At 38.0% G+C, this 22986-nt stretch overlaps 1 protein-coding gene and 1 pseudogene across 7 annotated transcripts in view; one reads left to right on the top strand and one right to left on the bottom strand.

The window, feature by feature from the left end:
- The window catches only part of LOC129779470 (uncharacterized), a 167036-nt gene extending 148194 nt beyond the window's left edge, over positions 1 to 18842 (bottom strand). For 5 of the 7 annotated variants that reach the window (XM_055786949.1, XM_055786955.1, XM_055786953.1 and 2 more), the window contains exons 1-4: positions 18241 to 18842; positions 15383 to 15505; positions 5362 to 5510; positions 3756 to 4875 (exon numbers count right to left, since the gene is read on the bottom strand). In XM_055786949.1, coding sequence (XP_055642924.1) covers positions 3756 to 4875; positions 5362 to 5510; positions 15383 to 15453 — 1340 coding nt within the window. In that variant the 5' untranslated portion in view covers positions 15454 to 15505; positions 18241 to 18842. Of the gene's footprint in view, positions 1 to 3755; positions 4876 to 5361; positions 5511 to 15382; positions 15506 to 17952; positions 18143 to 18240 lie in introns of those variants that run through there. The other 2 variants (XM_055786950.1, XM_055786952.1) reach the window with 2 other exon arrangements.
- A 998-nt stretch (positions 18843 to 19840) lies between these two features.
- LOC129780819 (U4 spliceosomal RNA) lies at positions 19841 to 19956 on the top strand (annotated as a pseudogene).
- Positions 19957 to 22986: the final 3030 nt, after the last annotated feature.

Below are 22986 nucleotides of genomic sequence, written 5' to 3'. Positions count from 1 at the left end.
AGCAAAATTTACCGAGAACCAAGCATGATTTGTCTTTCAAGAGGTTGAAATGGCACAAAGAGACTTCAATCGCACTGACTCTGATTCTAGCCTTTCTAAGTGTATTATGGAGGGAACTATCTGTTTCCGATGACATCTAGTATGAACCGGAAGTGACGGAAGTGTGCGAATCGTCATCACACGAACGAAGGGCGAATCATACGGAAGAGAAAATTCAAGGGAAGAACACGTGCTTCCCATCAAGGAAAGCGTACCATCTTCACAAGAAGAGAACTTGCATCTCTTCCAACGATGCGCTTTGAGCGCTTGCGGAGGTCAGAGGATCTCCGCAGACCAGTTAAGTGTTTATGTATTTGTACTTGAGCAAAAATTTAACATAATTTATCTTTTGCCAGCGTTAATATCCTGAGAGTCTCCACACGTTGATAAGACATTAATGCTGTCTCATTTGAATCGTCAGGTTGAAACATCACACGATCCCATAATTTCTATATTGCATCGAAGAGTCAATTACAAGCCTCGAATTCGCAGTAATTCGACGAAAGGAATCGCCATGTTTTGATCACCAGGTAGCCTGGCCAGCTAGAAAATGACCATGTTGCACAAGAGCTTCACATTAAGAATCGCATTAAATGAGAACGCAAGGTTCACCAGGAGAAATTTGAATAATAATCAAATCAATCTACAGTAGGACAGCAGCATCGGTGCACGAGCACCTGCGGAGGTCGAAGAGGCCTCCGCATCAGGGAAGTCATTTCATTGTTCACAAATTCAGCATAAAAAGCACCCGTTCATATTTTCAGGAAAAAATTTTCCCCCTCAGTAATCATTCCAAGGAAACCTTCAAATAAAGTTTGAACTAATCGGACCTTTCAAGTCGCACACCACCCACTAAGAAGACTGGCAGACTGGCAAGACGATTGGAAATCCCGTTCTCATCATGGTGAAACAGCAGCATCACGAAAGCTGAGAAAGTCGATCGATAATCATTGCATCAGGAGCGAAGACACTAGAAACTAGTATGCATTCATGGATTTGAATTATAGTGATTATGAACTACTCATTAGAGAATATGTACAGTGCGTTTAGAAGTAGATAGAAAACATGAAAATTTGATGTTGAAATTCTTTCAAGGCGGCCGGGATGTTGCTCTACCAATAGTTTGTGCAAGCCGTCAACACAAGCCCCACACACTAGCGAGCTATTGTTCATTGCTATTGCAAAATAATCGTTTTTGTACCATGAGTTCAGTCCATAATAAACCACTAAGCGAAACGGTCGCAGTTTTTGTTCACCCAAATAAAGTGCGTTACTTTAATCCGCGGAACCCAAAATTATCTTTGTACCCGGTTCGTGTTTGCCGTTATTTATCAAGTAGAAAATTTGATTACTAGTCTACAACTGAAATTTTTTTGAAAAATAACTGGTATATCAGGAAGTTTTTTTTGGGTTTTGCGCCTGATATGTTCCCTTTTTTGAGAGAAGTAGAAGATGGTCTTGCCAGACCTGCACATTTTGGCTGAATTTTTCCACCGTAACAGTCGTATTCGTAGTCGGTACACTCTCCCCAATTGATTTAGTTTGAAACTGAGGTCTGAAGTCGTCTTTGACATTTGTCCCATCATCCATCAACATACAGTGATTGGGTTTATCCAGAATACGCTCATAAAGCTTCGAGTCCTTGTTCCAACACATTGTTGTTGTTCCAGAGTTTGCTTGGTTGCAAATCATGTCTCTTCTTAATCCTCTGGAACATGTCGTTGCTGGTATCACATTTCTTGGCTATGTCATGAATTTCAAATCGTTGCTTAATTCACGACTTTTCGTGTCCAATCCGGAAACACTAGAAACGGGTTTACGTCGACTTCTTGGCAGACCCTCCAGAGAACGCCGAACTTGTCAATTATTCGTTTCACACTCCTCGGATCCTTTTCGCGATTTCATTGTTTGTTACAACCTTCTCGTAGCACCAAATGTGCAAAACATTTGTTTTTAACTTCCAACCTGATTCATGGCATTTTGAAACAAATTTTGCTAACATAAACAAGTGGCCTGCTGTTCTATTCTTAGGGTGGGTTTAGACTAGGGATATATTCATGTGAAGAAATATGATGAGATTTATAGAAATCGCATCAACCGTTTACACTAGCGTGAACTTCTATAATGAATATATTCATAATTTCGGTGAATTTATTCACCTAAAGTAGAACTGCATCCAACTTTAGTGATTTCTCACCAGTGAGAAATGCACAAGCGTTTACATATGCTGAATTTATTCAAGTTATATATACCTCGAATAAGTGTATCATATTTATTCTCACCCGTTTACACCTATTTTCACGTGAATAAATCCATCTATAGCTATAGATCTCCCTAATGTAAACCCGCCATTAGCGAGTAAACAAAACATGCTGTGTATACACGTACAGAAAATATTATATAAACCCCGCTTGTGAGTAATAACGCATCAAATGTTTGAGATTACTTTTTGCGATTGAACGGATCAAGTACTAACAACCTTTGTTAAAGGATTTAAGACGTTTAAATGCTTCAAATAGGTTTTGAATGGCATTCTGCAAAATCTTGTTAAAGAGCCTTCGCTATTTGCCATTTCGACATCTTTATATTCAGTGTATATTCATTTGAAGCAAAAAGGCGATGATAAGGGGCGGGTACGATAACGTTTCTCGGTTAATGGTTTTTATCGCGTTCTACGCGGTATTTGCGGTGTGCGCCGATGCGTTGTCAAGCTATTACAGCTTTAACGTATCTTCGGGTCCATTCCGGAGCTTTTTCCGTCAATGCAAAGTTCAATTGTATCATTTGTTGTCGGTAGATATTTGTATTCGTCGTTTCACCCGGCTACCAAAACTCATGGTACACTGTCCTCTCCTGGTCCCACCTCACACAGAGAATCATCTTTTGACCGAAACGATCTGGCTTCGCAGTGGATGGGCCGGCTGAACCAGGTGGAAGTTATCGTTTTTGCGTGTGCAGTCCTCGAAATTAATCCATTTTTCGTCGCCAGTGACAATCCATTGTAAACCCGATTTCCTTTGGTTGAATTAGCATTTCAAAAAATGATTTTGCGATGTTCCATTTGCCTTTCGCTTAATTTGTGTGACATCTATTTCTCAAGCTTCTGGATCCTTCTCATGTGTGGGACACATTCAACGCTTCTGTCATTTTTGTTGTATTAACCCTGCTGTCGGAATTAGTTCCCTTGAAAGAGATCCTCTTATCTTTCCACGCCAATGTTTTTACCGAGTACCGTTACCTATTATTCATAGACACTCCGTATACATTCGGTAAAAGGTTCACTAGACATAAAAATTCGTTTAGAAAAGAAGTAAACTGTTGCGTCGTTGAATAAACTATTTAGTATGATTCCTTTCTGTGGTGGCTGAGAGCAGACATACGACCGCAAAGGGTTAAGGTTGGTTCTGCATCCAACAGCTCTTGCAACATCTCGTCTTTAAACCATTTCGCTGCGCCAGGATGGTAGTCCTTCAGATCGAAATCACCACTTTTGAATTTCCGAAACCACCTCTCTCATGTTTTTACTGTTCGAGCATGTAATTGTGTGCTTTAAAACAAAGTAATGACAAAGTGAAATAATTATTTAGATGAATAACTGTAAAGTATTCAAATCACGATGATTTTTAACGATTAACGATTCAAATTATTATAATTATACAATTTATGTTATATACTCGTAGAACAATTTAAAACATTTAATGGCTGTTTCTAATTACCTTCCATTCAGTTTGAAGCTCCTCTTTTTCTTAGTTCTGTTTAAACTATTTGTGTTTGGAGAACCAGTATAATATTGACTCAAGATGTGATTCGAATAGAGATTGTACACACTGTTGCTATAACAATTGGGGTTATTTTGATTATTATTGTTTTCTGTAGGTGCACTTAATTGTCTGTTGAATTCGAAATTTTTGCTATTCAGTTCACTGACTTGTGTATTCAGTTCGATAATGCTCTTTAATTGATTTGTTTCACTTTGATGATTGCTACTGCTGCTACTACTAATGTTTACTGAGTTATTATTGTTATTGCTTTTGTTGCGGTTATTACTATGTATATTTATATTAGCACCAGAACTCGAGCACTTCTTATCATAATTTAATTTGTTGAAATTATTATTCTTATTATTGATTGAATCACTGTTGCTGTTTATTCTCGATCTACCGAAGACTAGAGTACCGCTTCCATTTAATGATTCAGCTGGTGTTATAGAACAGCCTTGTCGTTGGTGAAGAAGTTGCTGATGATGGAGATGAGCTATACTAGTTGACTGTTGTTGTGAATTGGCAGCCGCTGCTGCATTAGACGAAGAATTTGGTGATGATATATTACTACCATATTGTTGCACGTGTATGCTGTTATCTGAATTTAGTCCACCCTGTAACGAATGGAATGATCCCTGACACGAGCTAAGCAATGCACTTTTGTTTAATGAAGGTTTGTTTGAGTTATTCAATGAATGTGCTTGTTGAAGAACACTTTTACATCCACCGAAGAGCGGTGAGTTTCTTACACTATTGTTCGAATTGTCATTCAAATCACTCAACACATACTGATGTTCCGTTACATTACTCGTTGCCGGCGTATTCAAATTGTTACTTCTATCACTTTTATGATATTTGGGTTGGTATCCATTGTTTCCATTTTCAGTACTATTAGCACCACCAATGGTTACAACGCTCTTATGAGCGCCACTGCAATTATTGGCTGATAAAGATTTTGCACTGTTTTTAACGAGGTTAAAATTTAAATTATTTTCATCCGGAACTGAAGATGCTTTGTCCAAGTTGTTGTACGTGTTGTTTATTAACTCTGGGTCTGTTCTCTGGCTAGATTTATCTGAAACAGGTGGAAATAAGTAAAGAATTTTAGTAAGCAACTAACGAATCGAAAAAATTTGGCTTGATCATAGACTATACACGGCCTCATGTATTTTATATCAATGGGCCAATCGAGAGTAATCCCTACAAAATAATACCAACGTGCACGCTTTCCTTTAACTAAGCTGACATGCACATACAGTTTGCCATTGATATATAAACATTTGAGCGAAAATAACTTTTCATTCGAAATATTAATTTAACTCGATCTGGAGCATTATTCGATAGTGTGCGATCTTTATTCATCAATTTATGACATTTCAAGGTGAAACCATGCTCGTTCTATTCCAACCGCATAACAAGATTATTGAGAAATTTTATAGAGAGTTATAGAGGATGCTCGACATGCCACATACCACAAACTAACACGGTAGAAAGTAAATTGACAAAGAAGATCATAGATATTATATTGAAGTTAGATTGATAACTAAAAAGATGCACATACCTACTAATGTAGTTGTTGCAGAGCCACAGTTGACTGTAGTTGGCTGGGCACTATTGTTACTACCGAACACTATGTTTCCATATCCGACGTTCACTGAAGACTGGTGCAGCTGATTTTGATAAAGTTGTAGAAACTCCGAGTTTTCCTGACTAAAAATACATAGAAAAAAACTGGCTTTATATGTATATCAGACTGTAATAGAATTTCTCCGCGGAGAATTCCAAACAAGGAGAGAGAGCACATTATTATTATTTTAATCAGTTGATCTGAATTCTTGCTTCGTCTGGAGCGTGAATAAAAGGAAAAAAATGAGAGCAATGAGAATGAAAAAATCTTCATTGAGATTTGCTTCGCACTGTATCAAGTTGAATATAATCATAAATACTCGCATATAAACAAAGAACATACATACTCGAAAATATCTACAATAAATATTTGTATAAATAGAAGGTAATTTAGGTAAATCTATAGACGTACAATCGAGATTTCTTGTGCGTATATCCAAATGATCGTGTCGCTACAACGCAACACGCGCTTCAAATTTCCCTTCAGCACGTTTGATGTGATATTTTCTATTAGTTTTGTTTTTGAATTGTGGGTGTACTGATTCTAACCTTGTAATGTAATGTCTTTCAATTGCAAGATCATTTTTATTTGGTGTTGAAGCCTCAATTTGAAATTACTTACAATTTAACGAAACATCTCGTTATTAGAATTGCTATCAAGCTAATGAAAGTTCGAAACTCAAATCCTCACAATCCGTCTAGATAACATACCAGTTGACGGGTGGAAGAGAGAAAAAAGCTCATAACAGTATTACTGTAATCGATGGATCTGGATGATCGACACTTACACCGCGTATCAATATCACGATGGTGAAGTTTGAATCAAATTCGTTTGACTCATAAGTAAAAGAAGCTTTCGAGTATATACATGATGGGATACTTCAAGGGTCTTGTTAATATAATTCGAGTATATCTAAATTTAGAACATGATCAAATATGCAAATCAACAGGATAGCAGGATAGGAGCTAGGAGCAGTACACATGCTTCAACATGATAGAAGATTTACAGCGAGTTTATAGGTGGCTGCTTCCGTATAGAATGCGAGCTTACTTCTTCAACAACAGCATTACCAACGTCCACACGAAAGACATACTTGTACTTTTCGGAAGGGAAAGCGTCGGTAGTCAAAAAGGTCATCAATCAACTCAACAAAATGACAATAAAGTGGCTAGCAAGAATGATCTCGTTGCAGAGCTTTTCTAATGCAATTCCGGAATATCATTTTTTTTTTTGAAAACGGTTCATGCGGTTTCCGGCGAAGTTCGAAGATTGCAATTATCTTATGCAATCCACTTGTTTACCACTTCGAATATAATTTTAGTATGCATCGAAATTTTTATAATAGATATTATAATTTTTTTTACGTTTGATATGATGCCTACGACTACCAAAACATGTGAACGGATGAATTGTCAAACGATCATTGTATTTTACATTTCCCTCTGAAAATATTGCAAATCTCATGTTTACGTAGTTCTCGAACCGCGAAAGTCCATTCACCTCTAGTATCTGAAATGACGATTTTCCCAGGCTTCTCAGTTCAAAAGTACGTTCTAGGGAAACGTATTCCGGTCTGCACAACGAACCGCGAGTACAAAACTACTGAATACCAAAAAAAAAACCACTTGCGTGTATTTGCAAAGCGGATTCCCCCAGGCATATTAATATTGAAGTCCGTGTTAGGGAAACACAGCATTCGAAATACGGGTAGGGTTAGAACACAAATCGGCAGAACAAATGTATGGGACAAAATGAAATTCTTCAATTTTTCATGAATTCAAAACATTTAGAATTTAGCGAATTGTAATGTATAGCATATCGAACAAATCTTAGAGAATTCCCGATTCGATTGGTATGCAAATCACGAGAATTCGTTCACAGTGAAAATAGTTATTGACGTTAACTTTATTTCATAAAAACGTGACCTGTTTTCTGATTTGGCACCCTTCCTGAAAGAAGTAGTTCTACGTCAAAAAAAGACGGGTGGGTAATGTCGGGGACATAACCGGAGTGACGTAGGACTATACAAAGGGGGCAGCTTTTGTTAAATATATATTTTAAATATATTGTTTTATTTTCTTCTCCTACGTGAATACCTACCTATCTACCTTAAAAATGGATTAGTCTACTGTTTACTCTTCATGAATATGTTGATGGTTCTGAAAAGAACCTTTGGTGTTGTGTTTTTGTTATCACTCGATATTTCCATCTTGTTCGGTTAAACCTTCCTTTTTAGCTATTGCGTTTGCCACTCGCCACAGCTTTCACAGTTGGAAAATTTCTTCCCATCCAGCTTGTGACATGTTGTTCAGTAAATTACATTTGATGCGACGTGCCGGAGAAACACTTTGCCACTCACTGAAACTAATTGTTGCCTTGATGAGCGCCGAACCGAAGCTGCTCTGTTCTTGATGCAGGTTTTCTGATTGTCGTGAGCAGCTTTGCAAGCCAACTCGAGCACTCCGACGGCCGAAACTCTATAATCGCTGTTAGGTATACTGGTGCTCCGGCACCAATCCGTTCGGCCTAGTTACCCTTGCCGAGCAATCAGTGAATGCGACCAACAGGGAACTGGAGACTTGCACGGTTCGAGTGAGACTTTGCCTTTCCCTTAACTTGTCCTCCTTTGTTACGTCCACGATGCCGATGCCGTACAACCACACGGGTTTACGGTTTGAAAGAAAATAAGATATTTTTTTGGGGTCCGCGTGTTTTATACTCTAGCGGTACACACTCACAGGATAGAGACAAATCGGCAGACTCAGCCAGAGGGGCGAGTCCAACGAGACGAACGAATGACCGTTAAAAGGGAGCGATGGCAAAAAAATACATTCATTACGATTTGTTCGCTCGTTGGATTCACATGCAGGCTAAAAAGGGTCCTTTTCAGGATCACAAAATTATCTTCAATCTAAAGAGTTTATTGTTTTGTTATCACTCGATATCCCCATCTTGTTCGGCTAAACCTTGCGATTGCATTTGCCACTCGCCACAGCTTTCACAGTTGGAAAATTTCTTCCCATCCAGCTTGTGACATATTTTACAGTAAATTACATTCAATGGCACGTCGCATTACCACCACTCAGTATCGGATTGGAGGTAATTTTAACCTGTAATTGAACATTTGCGATGACAGTGGTACAGTGTCGACCTTCAATGTGGGGTCATAATTTGGACCCCGAACTCTATGTTTACAAAAATGTCCAACTAAATATGTCGCATTACTGGTCCGACCAATTAGCTGAATGTCGAGATAAGTGTAAATTACTGTACTTTCAATCTAGAAGCAATTTAAGAATTGGTGAAAATCAATAAGCTCAGAACAACTGCCAAATTCACATACTCATCATATCCTGGCAAACAAATTATGAAAAAATCAATTTGTGTTTTATTATTATTTTGGATATTGTTTTAGAAAGCAATGAACTGTATTTCCTAAACTCTTTTTTGGAAGGTTTAATGGCCCTGAAAAGCGCCTTGTTTTATGGAATGGTTCAAATTTAGAAAACGTAGTACTCGTGGTTTTGAAAAAAACCATTTCGAACGCCCTCGATGCCGCCTTGTTCTGGATTTGCCACCAAAGCAGTGTGTATAAAGAACAAACTTTTTTCTTCTGCTACCTGATGCCGTTTTGCGATTGCGTTTGCCACTCGCCACTCGCTGCAACTGCCTGTTGTCTTGATGTCCACCGAACCGAATGTGTTCTGTTCCGAATGCGGGTTTTCTTATCGTCGCGAGCAGCTTTACCAGCTAACTCGATCACTTCGGCGGCCGAACAATATAACGCCGGCTAGGTGGACTGGTGCACTGGTACTAACGCGCTCGGCCTAGCTACCCTTGCGGGGAACTCCAGATCAACACGGTTCGAGCCGGATTTTGCCTTTCCCTTCACTTTTCCTCCTTTACCATGTCCAGACATGGCTGCTTGGGTTGGTTTGTTGATGTGTTGTGATGCGAACCGATGTGGTGTACGGTTTGAATGAGAATGATCGTTACGGCAGCGGAGCGGGAATTTTTAAGCTGACTGGCTGGCTCGAGAATTACGCATGTGTGAGACTGCGACCAATGTTTCGTTCATTTTTTTCTTTTTCCTTTCCAATCGTGGTTCATTCTATTTCGCTGCTGCTCTGGTTGCCCGTTTTGGTCGGTTCGATTTGAGGAGCACAAAATGGACCAATCAAAAATGGGCACATAGTGCATTTTGACAATGCTTGATATTTCACAATTATTCAATTATTTATCTCAAGAAAAATGAAATGTTATTCATTATGATAGATGATAGTTATGATAGATATATTTCCTATCAATTGATGCAAAAACCTTTGCGATCTATTGAGAAATGCGTTCCAAATCTTGCATTTTTTCCTACTTGTTCAGTGCCTAGATTTCCATTTCACCCCCTATATCTTCCGGTTAGACGTAATCCTACGTCAAAAAGTGGACAAACAACGTTAGAAGAGAAAGGAGCTTGAAAGAGCAACACAAGTCATCAAGAACGGATTTTCTTTGAAAAAGCATCGAAAGTGTTTGAAAATGCTCGAACAACAGTGAAAAGATACATGCAGAATTCGAAATGGTCTCAATGCAATTTTTCTCTTTAATTTCATGATACATTTGGTAGATTGCAGCTTTATATAATGATTGAACATTATTGATTGAGAGAAAACAAGTGTAGCTCAGTGTTCAATGTGCTATTTTTTTTTAGATTAGTATTGGTTTCCCCCTTTTACCCAACTGTAAATTTTCATTCTGTCCACTTATTAAATGATACAAGCTTCTCTTCTTATTGTGCGGACCAGGGCCCGAAATCTTCGACGGTGAAAAATTAAGACCGACTCTACTCCTAGTAGCTCCGCTTCGACTAGAGCTGCCTCGGCAGTCACCGGCAACAAAAAGTCATAGGAGGGTTGTGTCCGAGACACGACCGCATAGTTGACGTAGGATTCCGTTAGGCTATCTGTTGATTTTGGATATGTTCGAAGAATTCCATTGTTAAACTCTTTGACAATGATTTCGTGGACCTGAAAAGGGCGCTTTTGTTTGGTTGTTGAGTATTGTTTCTTCATTCCACCGATGTTTACCGAGTGATGATGACAGAAGGGTGGTAAACATTCGTTGAATGGTTCGTATCTGATAGAAGATGCCGAAGTGGAATGAGATATGATTAAAACCGCCCTCTGTGACCCTAGACGAGATGCCTCCTGTGTTATGTATGGATGAAATATAGAAAAAAAAACTCACAAATGCAAAATAAGATAATTTTCAATACCGAACACAATTATCAATTTTTCTCATCAGTAAAAACACGTTACTTTATTATAGAGAAAGCATATTTGAAATGGAAAAGGTAATTTTCTTTCATAATTTTTTATTTTCTAAGTGTTTATTCAACCTTTTATTCACCCCAATGCGAAATTTTAATTGGACTAACAACACCTAATACTATATGTGGAGCATATGAGAAATGACTTTTTCGAATATTTTTGCTCTTTTCCAATTTTTCTCTCTCGTATTAAATTTTCTTGGTTGAAAATGAATACAACAAAACAGACAGCTTAAACCGAACGACCCGTTCTCGAGCGGGAACATACCTTGGTTTTTATTTATGAAATTGAAATAAATCGTTTCATATATCAAGTCATTTTTAACACAACTGCTACCATTTACAATTTTACACTTACACTTTTGCTAAATTTTTCACAATACACAATCGGTCATTGATATGAAATTTCACGAAGCAATCAACATTAAAGTTCTAAATTGGCACCGGGGCACCTTGGTCTAGATGTCTCTGTTAGGGAACACATCTCGGTGGAAACAAAAGCTCCCCCTACTTTCATGTATTTGCAATGTTCTGCTTCGTCTTTTTCTTTGTTCACGGAGACTTAGAATCTTACGATTCATTCGTCTCCGCTTGCAATGTCGATTTCCCCCAGGCAGCTTGATTCTGATGTCTCTGTTAGGGAACATATTATATAACAAAAGCTCCCCCTACTTTCATGTATTTGCAATGCCGATTCCCCCCCGTCAGCTTGGTTTCAATGTCCCTGTTAGGGAACTGCTGCATGTGTCGTCAATTTCGACCAATCAGAAGTGGGTATTTCCGTTAAGATAGGGGTTGAGATTTTTCAATTGTTCGATAGTTAGTTTTATGATATATATATTATTTTATTCAACATAAAAAATTGTTATAGAGTGTCGAAATCGATTGACGCAACAATTTCATCCATCCATCCATCATGAAATGACTGAGCAATAAGCGTTTGAAATTGGACAATTTCCACGATGTGCTCGATTTTCGATTTTCAATTTGTACCCCAATATGTTCCCGAAAGACGTAATCCTACGTCAAAAAATGACTTGACCAGAAAATGAATTGACTAGGGTTGACTAGCGAGGATGACTGGTGAACTAGTCCATTCGGTGGTTATTTTAACTGACTCAACTAAAGCCAGCGCTACACGATGCTACGAACACCCTCGAATGCTGGACGCTCGATGATTCGACGCATCGTGTAGTCGACTGACGAGCTACGAACCTCCAATGTCGAGTGTCGAATATTCTCGTTGGAAGGTAATCCGTTCGTTGTGGATTACCTTCCAACGCGAGTGGCACGAGTCAAAGGATTTTTGTTATTCGTTGATTCGACACTCGATGACATTCGATACACCGCTACACGATTCGTCCGAATCTATCTTTGACAGATTGGTTTGTTTACAAGTTTTAGATGAAGGAACTATGAAATTGATTCATAAAATTCAAAATATTCGGCAAAATATTGCAGTTTAATAATGTTGATTTCAAGCATTTTTAATTTACAGCCCGATATCAGTACAATTGCTACGGCAGCAATTTCAATACTCGCATCGCAGTTTCCTAACGTTTTTGATGGTAAATAAAAACAATAAACATTCGATCCAAATACTCGCCGAATGTTTGGACCGAGTGCATTGAATCGAACATTCACTTCACTGTAGCAGCACATTCGTCACAACATTTGTCGATTCATCGAGCCGAATGTTTGAGTCCAACATTCTAGTGAAACGTTGGACGAATCGTGTAGCGCCCGCATAATGAATATAAATCTGCCTCTTTATTCAACTGACTTCAATTCACATTTCCATTTCCCCCTGACGCTTATTTTGTGCCCCCGTATGTAATCTTATTGTACGTCCATATAAAGAGGAATGAAAACTTGACTCCTGATGCAAAAAAGTAGTTACCCCATCAATGGACGGTTATTTGCTACCCATCGTGAACTCAAACCAACTAACTTAGACATTTATCAAGTATGCTATAAAAGTCCTCGCGTTAGTATTAGTTAGTATTAGGCGTGCAAAATAGCTCACACACAGCACGCTATTTTATACGTGTGAGTAATTTTCGTGTACGATACAAAAAAAAATCTAGCTCACCTGTAGCGTTTGTCAAACCACGGTGAACTCAAACATCGATGCATGCATAAAGATACATGGGAAAGAGAGAGAGGAACGAATTCGGTTTGAGGGAAGTCACTTCAAAATGCAATGAGGGCAATTTGCCTCTTTATAGCCAAACCCTGAGTATAGTTGACATCAATTTTCCAACCTGTTGGAAGCTATCCCATATGTTCCCAGCCCATAATAAAGGAAATATACGTGATGTTCACAATTATCGCGGTATAACTTCGCTTTGTACTTTGACAAAACTGTTTGAGCTTGTTATTATGGAACCGCTAGATGCTCTCAGCTGTTCCAGTACTGACAGTATGATAAAGCTCGCTCAAACGAACGCCATCTACACTGATTTGACAGCAGCCTTCGATAAATTGAATCACCGTATAGCTATCGCTGAACTGGACAGGCTTGGGATTAACAGCAACCTTCTGCAATGGTTCCATTCAAACCTAACTGGGCGTCGACTAGCCGTCTTTATTGGTGATTGCCAATCCTCTCTTTTCAATACTACGTCCGGGATACCACAAGGCAGTCATCTGGGTCCGTTTATTTTTCTGATCTACTTCAATGACGTAAATATGGTTCGAATCGAAGAACCACGACTATCATATGCAGATGATTTGAAAATTTACCTTCGGGTCTGCTCAATTGAAGACTGTCACTTCCTTTAACGATAGCTGGGTGCTTTTGCCGATTGGTGTGTTCTCAACCGAATGGATGTAAAACCCTCTAAATGTTCTGTTATCTCGTTTGTGGGTACGAGACAAAACATATTGTACAAATATGTCTTGTTCGATACGGTAATTGAGCGAGTCAGCGAAGTCAAGGACCTGGGAGTTATTTTGGACACGCAACTCTCATTTAAACCGCACATCTCTTTCATGGTCAATAAAGTATCCAGAAGTCTGGGGTTCATCTTCAGGATTGCTAAAAACTTCACCGACATCTACTGCCTTAAATCACTCTATTGCTCTCTAACTCGTTCTGTGTTAGAGTACTGTTCAGCAGTTTGGACTCCTCATTATAACAACGGCGTCGAAAGAATTGATTCAGTTCAATAACGATTCGTGAGATACGCACTTCGTAGTTTGCCTTGGAAAGACCCCTTCCGATTACCGAGTTACGAGAGTTGTTGTCAGCTGATCGACTTGGAATCTTTGTCGGTGATTCAGTTCATTCTTTAATGAACAGACTTCCATATGATTAATGTTTTATGTGATGACTATGTGACGACTTTTTGTAATGCATTATTCGTGTTTAGATTTAAGCTACATCATTAGGGCCCTTACAGCCTGTTAGTGAATTGACTAATAAATAAATAAATAAATAAACCTAGACTGGAAGACTGAGTACCGTCAAATGTTCTTTGGAAACGGCTCAAACCCAGTGGGTAAGGACAAAACGTCAACCATTTGCGAGTTTCAACCAGATGAAGTTAACCGTGTTTTCCTATCGAGTTACATCCATAACGACAACCACAGTGGCAGTGGCGTCGACTGGTGGGTGCGAGGGGTGCCGACCACCCCCGGATACCCGATTATAGGGGTGCAGAAAAATTGTTTGAGGCACCGATCCTAACCCACTTCGTGTTTGGTGAACCCCAGAAAAACAGAAATCTCAAATTCAAAATGTACAAATCAAACACCTGTCCATATTACCCCCCTTGTCCGTAATACCCGCGGTTCCCCTACTCTTTCGAAAGCTTGTAGTTTCTGAAGGAAAGCGACTACAGAGCTTGATTAATCCACCCAATAATTCAAGCTCATTGTTTGTTCGAGGTGTGGTAAACTACATCTCTTTACCTCCTTTTCAATAGGGACTATTGCGAGTTTTTGAACCGCTAATAATGTTAGTTATAATGCAATTGATTAGTTTTATGCATTAAGATAATTTTCGTGTTGTAATATTCACGTGAAATTCGCAGGTAGAATGTAAGAAAGGTTTTCCCTAACTCTACCAAATAATAGACAAACAAACATGGAATGAACCCCGTAACGAAATTGTTGAAGCTATCAAATTAGAATTTTACATTCCGTGGTGCGATCGTGATTTATTAAAATATTCATTATTCAATTTGATTTTATTCAATCAAAAATATCTCTGTAATAAAGGGTCATGCAGGAATTTTCTAAAGATCAATTTAAAGTCTATTGATAAGATTAATTAGATTTGTTATTGACTTCGTTGGTGAAATATTGTGTTATTCTACGACAGCTTGGAAAAAATTGTAACTGATCGATGTTCCGATGTTCGATGTAACTGTACATCATATCAAGATAAAAATGTGCGCGTAGAATATTACAAAGCTAGAATCTTGAAGCTTTGAACAGATATACATCTCATCTTCATGCGTTGGTTTTTACGTCGTTAGTTACAGCATTTCAAAAATCACCTAAAGTTTTGATGTTGCACTGAATTCCTCTATTTTTTGTCGAGTATACATAAATGCAAACTATGTAATAACATTAGTAATATTCAAAATTCGAATGGAACATTAACACAATTCGATACACACTTACCTATTTTGTAGATAATTATTACAATAGGCTCCCGGTCCGCTAACTCTTCTTTGAATCTTTTTGAATGGCATTTTAAAGAATTCAACCAGAAACTAATCCTAACGGTTCAACTGATTCTTAGTTCTGAAAGAGAATTTAGAGAAACATCAGCACAAGTTACACAAAATTCAAAAAAACATTTAGGAAAAAATCAATCACACGATCATTCTATTCGCAGATCTTCAACTACTCTACAACAGTCATCTAATTCATACCGATAAACGATTACCAGAAATGCTTCGAGAACAGGATAATGAACTGATGTGGATACCCTACCGCCCTTGGGGAATATTTTGATGGCATGAAGATTATTTTTAATGAAGGCACTTGTATTATTAGTTCTATGGATTATGTATTTCGATATCTTTCTGACCAAGAATGTACATTGTTTTTTTTTGTGTTGATATCTATTAACACTTTCGTCGCCCAGAGCGATTCGGTCTTGTTTCTTGCGGGACCCAAATTCAACTCTCGGTGATCTAGAGAAATAAGCGGGCAACGATAATAATGAATTCGGGTTCGAATCAGAACTACTTTTCTGTTGAACCCGAATGAAATCAACTGACTGCTGATTAGAAAACTTATAAAAATATTTTTTCAGCCAATTGTACAGTCTTACCAATTTTAATAAAAAATTAAATTCAACCGAACGTACTTGCTCTATATACTATATTCGACGACTATGAATAACTGCAATTTTATTGGAGAATATAGAATATTCTGTTCAATCGATTGCGAAGATTTTGTGAATATAATAAACCAAGAACATATGTCACTTTTCTGGGAAAATAATCGTCACAAACTATAACACATTTGGCAACTCCGACTTCCCACGTGATTCATTTTTATTATTTTTTGCGCTTGGTAGATAAAAAGCTAAAAGAAGAAAAAAGTTGCAAGTTTTTTTTCTGAAAATGAGAATAATGATTGCACTACTCGGATAGGCCCAAAACATTGTTTTCTTAGACGCACATGTGTTTTATTTCGTCCTCAAAATGTTCACCGGACGGCGTAAAAGTAAATTTGAAAGCGAGGGAAGTAGTGACGACGAAATAGTGCAAGCGTTAGAAGAAAAGTTTAGAGTATAATCTCATCGAGTTCTGATTCAGATATTCAGGAACTATACGCAAGTGAAGACCTGGACGATATGTTAGATGACGACATAAAGATATAAATGTTTTTAATATTATTTTTGAGAATGATTTTTTAACAGTACATTCAAAATGTTGTTTTTCTCAAACGGTTTATTGATTTTCCAATAACTTTGTCAAACATCATTTTTCGAAAGAAATATCAATCATTTTAATTACGCCCTTTAATAAAGTCAGTCGTAATTTAAATTGATCATATAATAATGAAAATTGTATTTTTTGTAATTGTAAATAAAAATCGTAGTCGGGTTAGCAGTTTTGGGGTGGAATTGCTCTGTACGAGAGTTGTATGAATAAAAGTAATTGACCATTTTGAATTTGGATTTGTCATGAAAAACTATGTTATACTAGTCAAGCCTTTTTGATTTAATGTCCATATTGAAGAGGTTTTGAAAACAAACAATTTTTTGATTCGCATTTTCACAATTAACTATATTTTACTAGTCAAGCCCTTTCATTTGATACCCGTATTGATGGGGTTTAGATAAAATATGTAGTCCGCCATAGGGTTGCGGCTGCCATCTTGGATTTGAAAGATCATGGAATGCGCAGTTTTATAACTACAGTAGAGATGAAGGCGTGTTCCAAATTTCAGATCAATCGGTCAACAGGAAGGGGGTTAAATTTCTATTGATATGGGACAACCCTACAGATAAACATACAAACATACTCGTATTAAGTCATGCTAAATAAAGCCGTTTGAAAGTATAGTATAAAAACTATATTTTTTATGTTTTAGATTTTTCGATTATTCTACATATCCCATATTTACATGTAGGTGCCTATTCTATCAAATTCCGTTTGTAAATCCTATTCAAATTGAACGAGAAAAGTGTCACCCACATCTGGGTGACGGGGCGATCAAAGTGTTAATTGGATAAATGGAATCGCCCTGTACTCTGAGCATTTTTGACGTAGTCTGCGGGAGATGAGGAAAAGGAATCGCGATTTGGGGAAATTTAAAGCAAAAAATGGAAGACGTCTGTATTCGCCATACGTTATATACATCCAATATGTTTATTACATAAAAAATCACACTAAAGTATATTTCAAAAATTGAATGTGGAAATACATTTGGATTTATCTGTCCTCCAATCATTTTCAAAATGTTGATGTTTTTTGCACTTGAAACGCCCAATTTCTTATTAGATAACCAAAAGCATTTACTCGAATATGAATATGCAATGTTCCGTCTACAAAAGAAGGGCTCGGATTGACAATGTTTCGTTCGAATTGGTGTTGCAACGTGGTTACGTAATGTGCGAAAAAATGCCAATTCGTTGACTTTGCTTTCGTTACCAACACGCAAGGACACACTTACTTCTCTACTTCATTCAATGAAATCTAAAAGAAATTCTGTAATTGAATTCCCATAGTTACATTTTTCTCATGCTGCTCTCAGAACTACATTAGTGTCTTCTATAATCGTAAGAAAAATCCGTTCACATTCGAGAAACTCCAAGTATCCAATTTTGTTGATTATGTAACAAAATCTTCACTCAGCTGCTTCAATGCAATCAACAACTTCACTGACATGATAGGATCACTATTAATTGCCTCTCTATATTGAACCTTAATTGATCTACGAAGCACCTTTCACACATTACCAGTATGTTCAAAAACGAATATTTCCTTTTTAATATCATTAAATTAAAAATAGTGCATTACCCAAGGAATTTTCTGACGCGTCATTGTATCATTCTCGACTGAACAATAGACATTCATCCCTTTTATTCTTGGATTCAATATTTTGTCCACAATTTACTTTAATTGAATGGGATGATGAATCCGCCCATTGTCACATTGAACCACATATCACTTTTACCAAACACAACAAATCACGCTATTATTTGGTGGTTTGCTGATAACATTTCCACAATACAAATTTCACCGCTCTAGTATCGTTGCATTATATTAACTGACAATAAATAAATAGTATCTAGTTACTTAACATGAAAACAGGAAATCATGATGCACTATATTATCATTTCATACAAATTCCTGATTTTGTGAATTATGTAAATTTGTTCTAAGTAATCCTTATGTAACCGATTCTGTATTCAACACATCTCATAAATTTATTAAGAAGTATTTTGGCACCACGAAAACTATGTTCAAACAAATGATTAATGTGAAAACTTCAACGACCACCAATGACGAACATCTATGTTGCTCACTGACTGCAGAAGTATAGCGATATTATTGGCGGTTCAAATTATTTTCGTTTTTAATGTCAACTGCGAATCTTAATGCAAGCATGGGACATTGAAATACATGGAGGTAGAACAAGTCAAACTGCGCAAGTCCATCGACATCCTTCGACATTCCCCTTTTGCCCCAGGATAACAAATGATACTAGCTATAATCATGTGTATCGAGTCCTTGACGGCACAACCTGAAACATATTATGTTGCTGCGAATTGAAACTCTATCTCGTAAATGGTGATTCTCAAATGCTTTTCCTAGGATATTCTACATTCTACATTCAAATTTTCATCGCTAACCAAAATTGTCTGATTCTTAAAGAAAACATTCACTATAAACGAATAAATGTACATGTTAATCATTTCATTTCAATCATTTTCTTCCCATTCCATAATATCATATAGCTTCCATCTCCTACTTGACAAAATCTTTTAAACTCATTTATTAGAATAAAAATCCTCATGAACATCTGACATGAACAAAAGCTTCAAGGCCTAACAGATGAGTCATAAGCAGCGGGACTAAATTCATGTCTCGTTTACCGCCACACGCGCTAGCGAGAAACAAACAGCTGTATTTGGTTTTGGTCTGCTCATTGTGGACGTTGTTCATGCTTAGTGTGTTTTCGTTTGTTTACGATGAAGCTCGCGGAACAGATTTTCCTACGAGAGCGCGTCTTTCGGATGCTATACAAAGAACTGTTTGTCAAAAATGTCAAAAATGTAATTTGTAAAAAGTACCGCAAGGATGAAGATATTGTGTTCTGGCATAGCTTCGAGTCATTCGCAAAGTCCACTCTGGATTGGTTGGCCATCTATAACACACCGTTCGTACGTAAAACATTAAATCTCCCAAACGTGCGCGGACGCGGCCAATCGAGTCGTATTGGGCCATACTGCCCCAGTCAGTGTACAAAAATATTTGGGTAGTAAAGACAGCTCAACAACTCAAATCTCATATCATCAGATATGCAAGTACACTGGACCTCATGGTGGTCCAGACCGTGATTGTTCTTTGGATGTTGAGGATAATGTAATTAAAATCATGTTCGTGAAATTTTTTTAGCTTTGCGCAGTGGCAATATCGTAATTAATGAGGTTTTACCCAGGTGTTATTATTGCTAGTTGAAAAAAAAATCCTGGATAGTTCGTTTTAACTATTTAGAAGAATATCAAAATTATCTGAATGCAACATTTTCAGACTCGAGGATCAGGTCAGACCAATTAGGTGTTCTCGAAACGTGAACGAAAAACGAAAAAACATCATACAAAAATATATTGAGACGAATCTTCTGAGAACAAAAGCTCATTGCCGTCTTCAACATCTGTTAAACGAAACGAAAGCGATGAAGTTGAATAAAACATTAATGATATGAGTTGATAATAATTCAATTTTAATGACAATTTCGACACTATCCGGTATCCGGCCGGATAGGAAATATTGGCCTGATAGCCCGGATACCGGATAGTTACCGGATATCCGTTTCATCTCTAGTTTATATCAACAAAATTCACAAATTTGTCAGTGTTTCTGAACACAACACTGCATGCTATTTTATATCTGTGAGTAATTTTCGTGTACGGAACAAAAGAACAAGGTTTCGTGTAGGGAAATGAAAAAGGCCTCGGCCACTTTAGCTGGAGTCTGGAAACGACGAACTTCTATCTATACGAAGCTACTAAAGTTATCATTAAAAGGTATTCTGTGATAAAGTGAGTGTAATACTCCTGGGCGTGTGAAGAAAAAACAGGGACGGTCCGATTCACGCCACGCTGTTTCCAAGCGCGCCTCCGGATTTCGAACCTCCAGCTGCCCGTGCGCAGGTTAAGCGCTGCAATCAATTCAGCGATTTTCTACAACAGAGCCGACATTGGCTTTAGAATCAACCAGTGGAATCGCAGCTCGAACCATGATTAAGGCACGTGCCCCGTCTCTCCTCTATCTATCTTGCAACAACCACTTGATCATCGAAGGGCCCCAACGATCGACGAACGGCGCCGCAACGAAGAAATTGTTCAATAAAAGAAATTGTAAATTGTAAATCATTTAGTAGTTTTAACATATCTCTCCACTTTGAACCAGCCCTATTGAATTTCTCTTTCGGTTGTGGAACTGTCATCCGCGATACAGGGAGTTCCCCGTAGTTCGGAAGCCGACCTTGAGATAAAATTGAAGAGGTGAGCTAAGCTGGGCGGTTATGGAGTAATCCATTAATTTCAAATGGTAATCCTATATTCACATTACTGTTATATCACACATATAACCCACCCTTTCTTTTTTTTTGATGATCTTCATCTTTCGGTAAGGGTCTCAAATTAGAAAACAGGTCACAATTTTATGGAATAATGTTAACATTAATAAACAATCTTGCAAAAGTTTTTACCCATCTGTGTTTAGCTTCGAACCCGTATCAGATTCTTTCCTCAACTTGTAGAGGGCCTCGATTGAAAATTGGAAACATGAAATCATTAGGAATTTCTATTGCCGATCGCAAGCCCGGAAATGGGCAGCGTTGGTGCCGACACTTAGCCCCATGCTCTGTAAAATCCTGTGGGTAACCTCGATTCCAAGGTATCCGTGCCGAGGGATGAAGAAATTGTAAATTGTAAATCATTTAGTAGTTTTAACATATCTCTCCACTTCGAACCAGCCCTATTGAACTTCTCTTTCGGTTGTGGAAGTGTTGTCCGCGATACTGGGAGTTCCCCTGTAGTTCGGAAGCCGACCCTGAGATAAAATTGAAGAGGTGAGCTAAGCTGGGCGGTTATGGAGTAATCCATTACTTTCAAATGGTAATCCTATATTCACATTACTGTTCTTTCACACATATAAACCACCCTTTCTTTTTTTTGATGATCATCATCTTTCGGTAAGGGTCTCAAATTAGAAAACAGGTCACAATTTTATGGAATAATTTTAACATTAATAAACAATCTTGCAAAAGTTTTTACCCATCTGTGTTTAGCTTCGAACCCATATCAGATTCTGTCCTCAACTTGTAGAGGGCCTCGATTGATAATTGGAAACATGAAATCATTAGGAAATTCTATTACCGATCGCAAGTCCGGAAATGGGCAGCGTTGGTGCCGAAACTTAGCCCCATGCTCTGTAAAATCCTGTGGGTAACCTCGATTCCAAGGTATCCGTGCCGAGGGATGAACGCCCGAGGGAATTTAATCCTCTACAGTATTTTCTTTAGTGTGTTAGTGTGTTTAGCGGATCCCGGAATAAATCGCTGCAGGAAACGACTGCAACAGAAGGAACCACTCAGAAAAAGTGTAGTAGGCTAGAAATATTGTGGCGTGGTATTGTATTTCATAACAAAAATTAACCGGGCAAACGTCATGCACCAGGTAAACGTATGCCGCTCGACGCTCGATAAAGCTCATTTTGTTTCAAACATAAGATCGTGTCATATGTTTCAAACAAACCGGGAAATCAGTGGAACACAGATTTGCATGTGAAACACCGCCGCTTCCGACGGTGGGTCGGCGGTGGTGATTGCGGTGATCCAAGGGTTGTGATTGAACCGCTTCAATTAAGTCAGCTACTGCCAACACCTCAGGTGGTTTTACGCTCACATATGATTGAGTGGAGGCATATCATCCCAATTACCACGGGTGCCCAATCAACAACTAGCAGCACCTTTGGTAGCACTAATTCCACCTGATAGAACTTTGATTAGGGATATACGATGATCAAAGCCTTCCCTATAATTCGGGATTGTTATGGATCAGTTGTTGATATCAAAACAGGAAGACAGGAAGTGGAAACTGGGTTCCGAAGAGATAGGAATTACATGGACTTGCCACGGTCAGGCCGCTCATGCGTTATCGATAATTCTGAGCTATGACGTTAGGGATAATTCAAGGCAGTCAACGAGGTCTTTTGCAAGCAGATATCAGTGTTCAGCTTCCACTATGTTATGGTTACGCATCTCGCAAGATGGACTATCATCCATTCAAGACTGACGCGAGGATATTATAGAAACGGGTCTTGCATAACTTGAGCTGTCTCAAGTTATGCTAGAGAGAAGCGAGCATGATAACTTGTTTTCCAGTCTAATAACCAGTGCACAATGGTCCAGGAGATGCATTTAAGTGGAAATTAGCATTTAGAGCTTAACAGTTATTCTCTAGGCAAAAACTGTCTTAGACAAAATTGTTACCCATGATAATGCGCTCGTTTTTATGTTGTTAAAAATAGGGT

The sequence above is a fragment of the Toxorhynchites rutilus genome, chromosome 3 (genome assembly GCF_029784135.1).
Source record: "Toxorhynchites rutilus septentrionalis strain SRP chromosome 3, ASM2978413v1, whole genome shotgun sequence".
NCBI lineage: Eukaryota > Metazoa > Arthropoda > Insecta > Diptera > Culicidae > Toxorhynchites > Toxorhynchites rutilus.
Note: the sequence above shows the minus strand (reverse complement) of the source record. Positions and strands in the feature narration are given on the sequence as shown.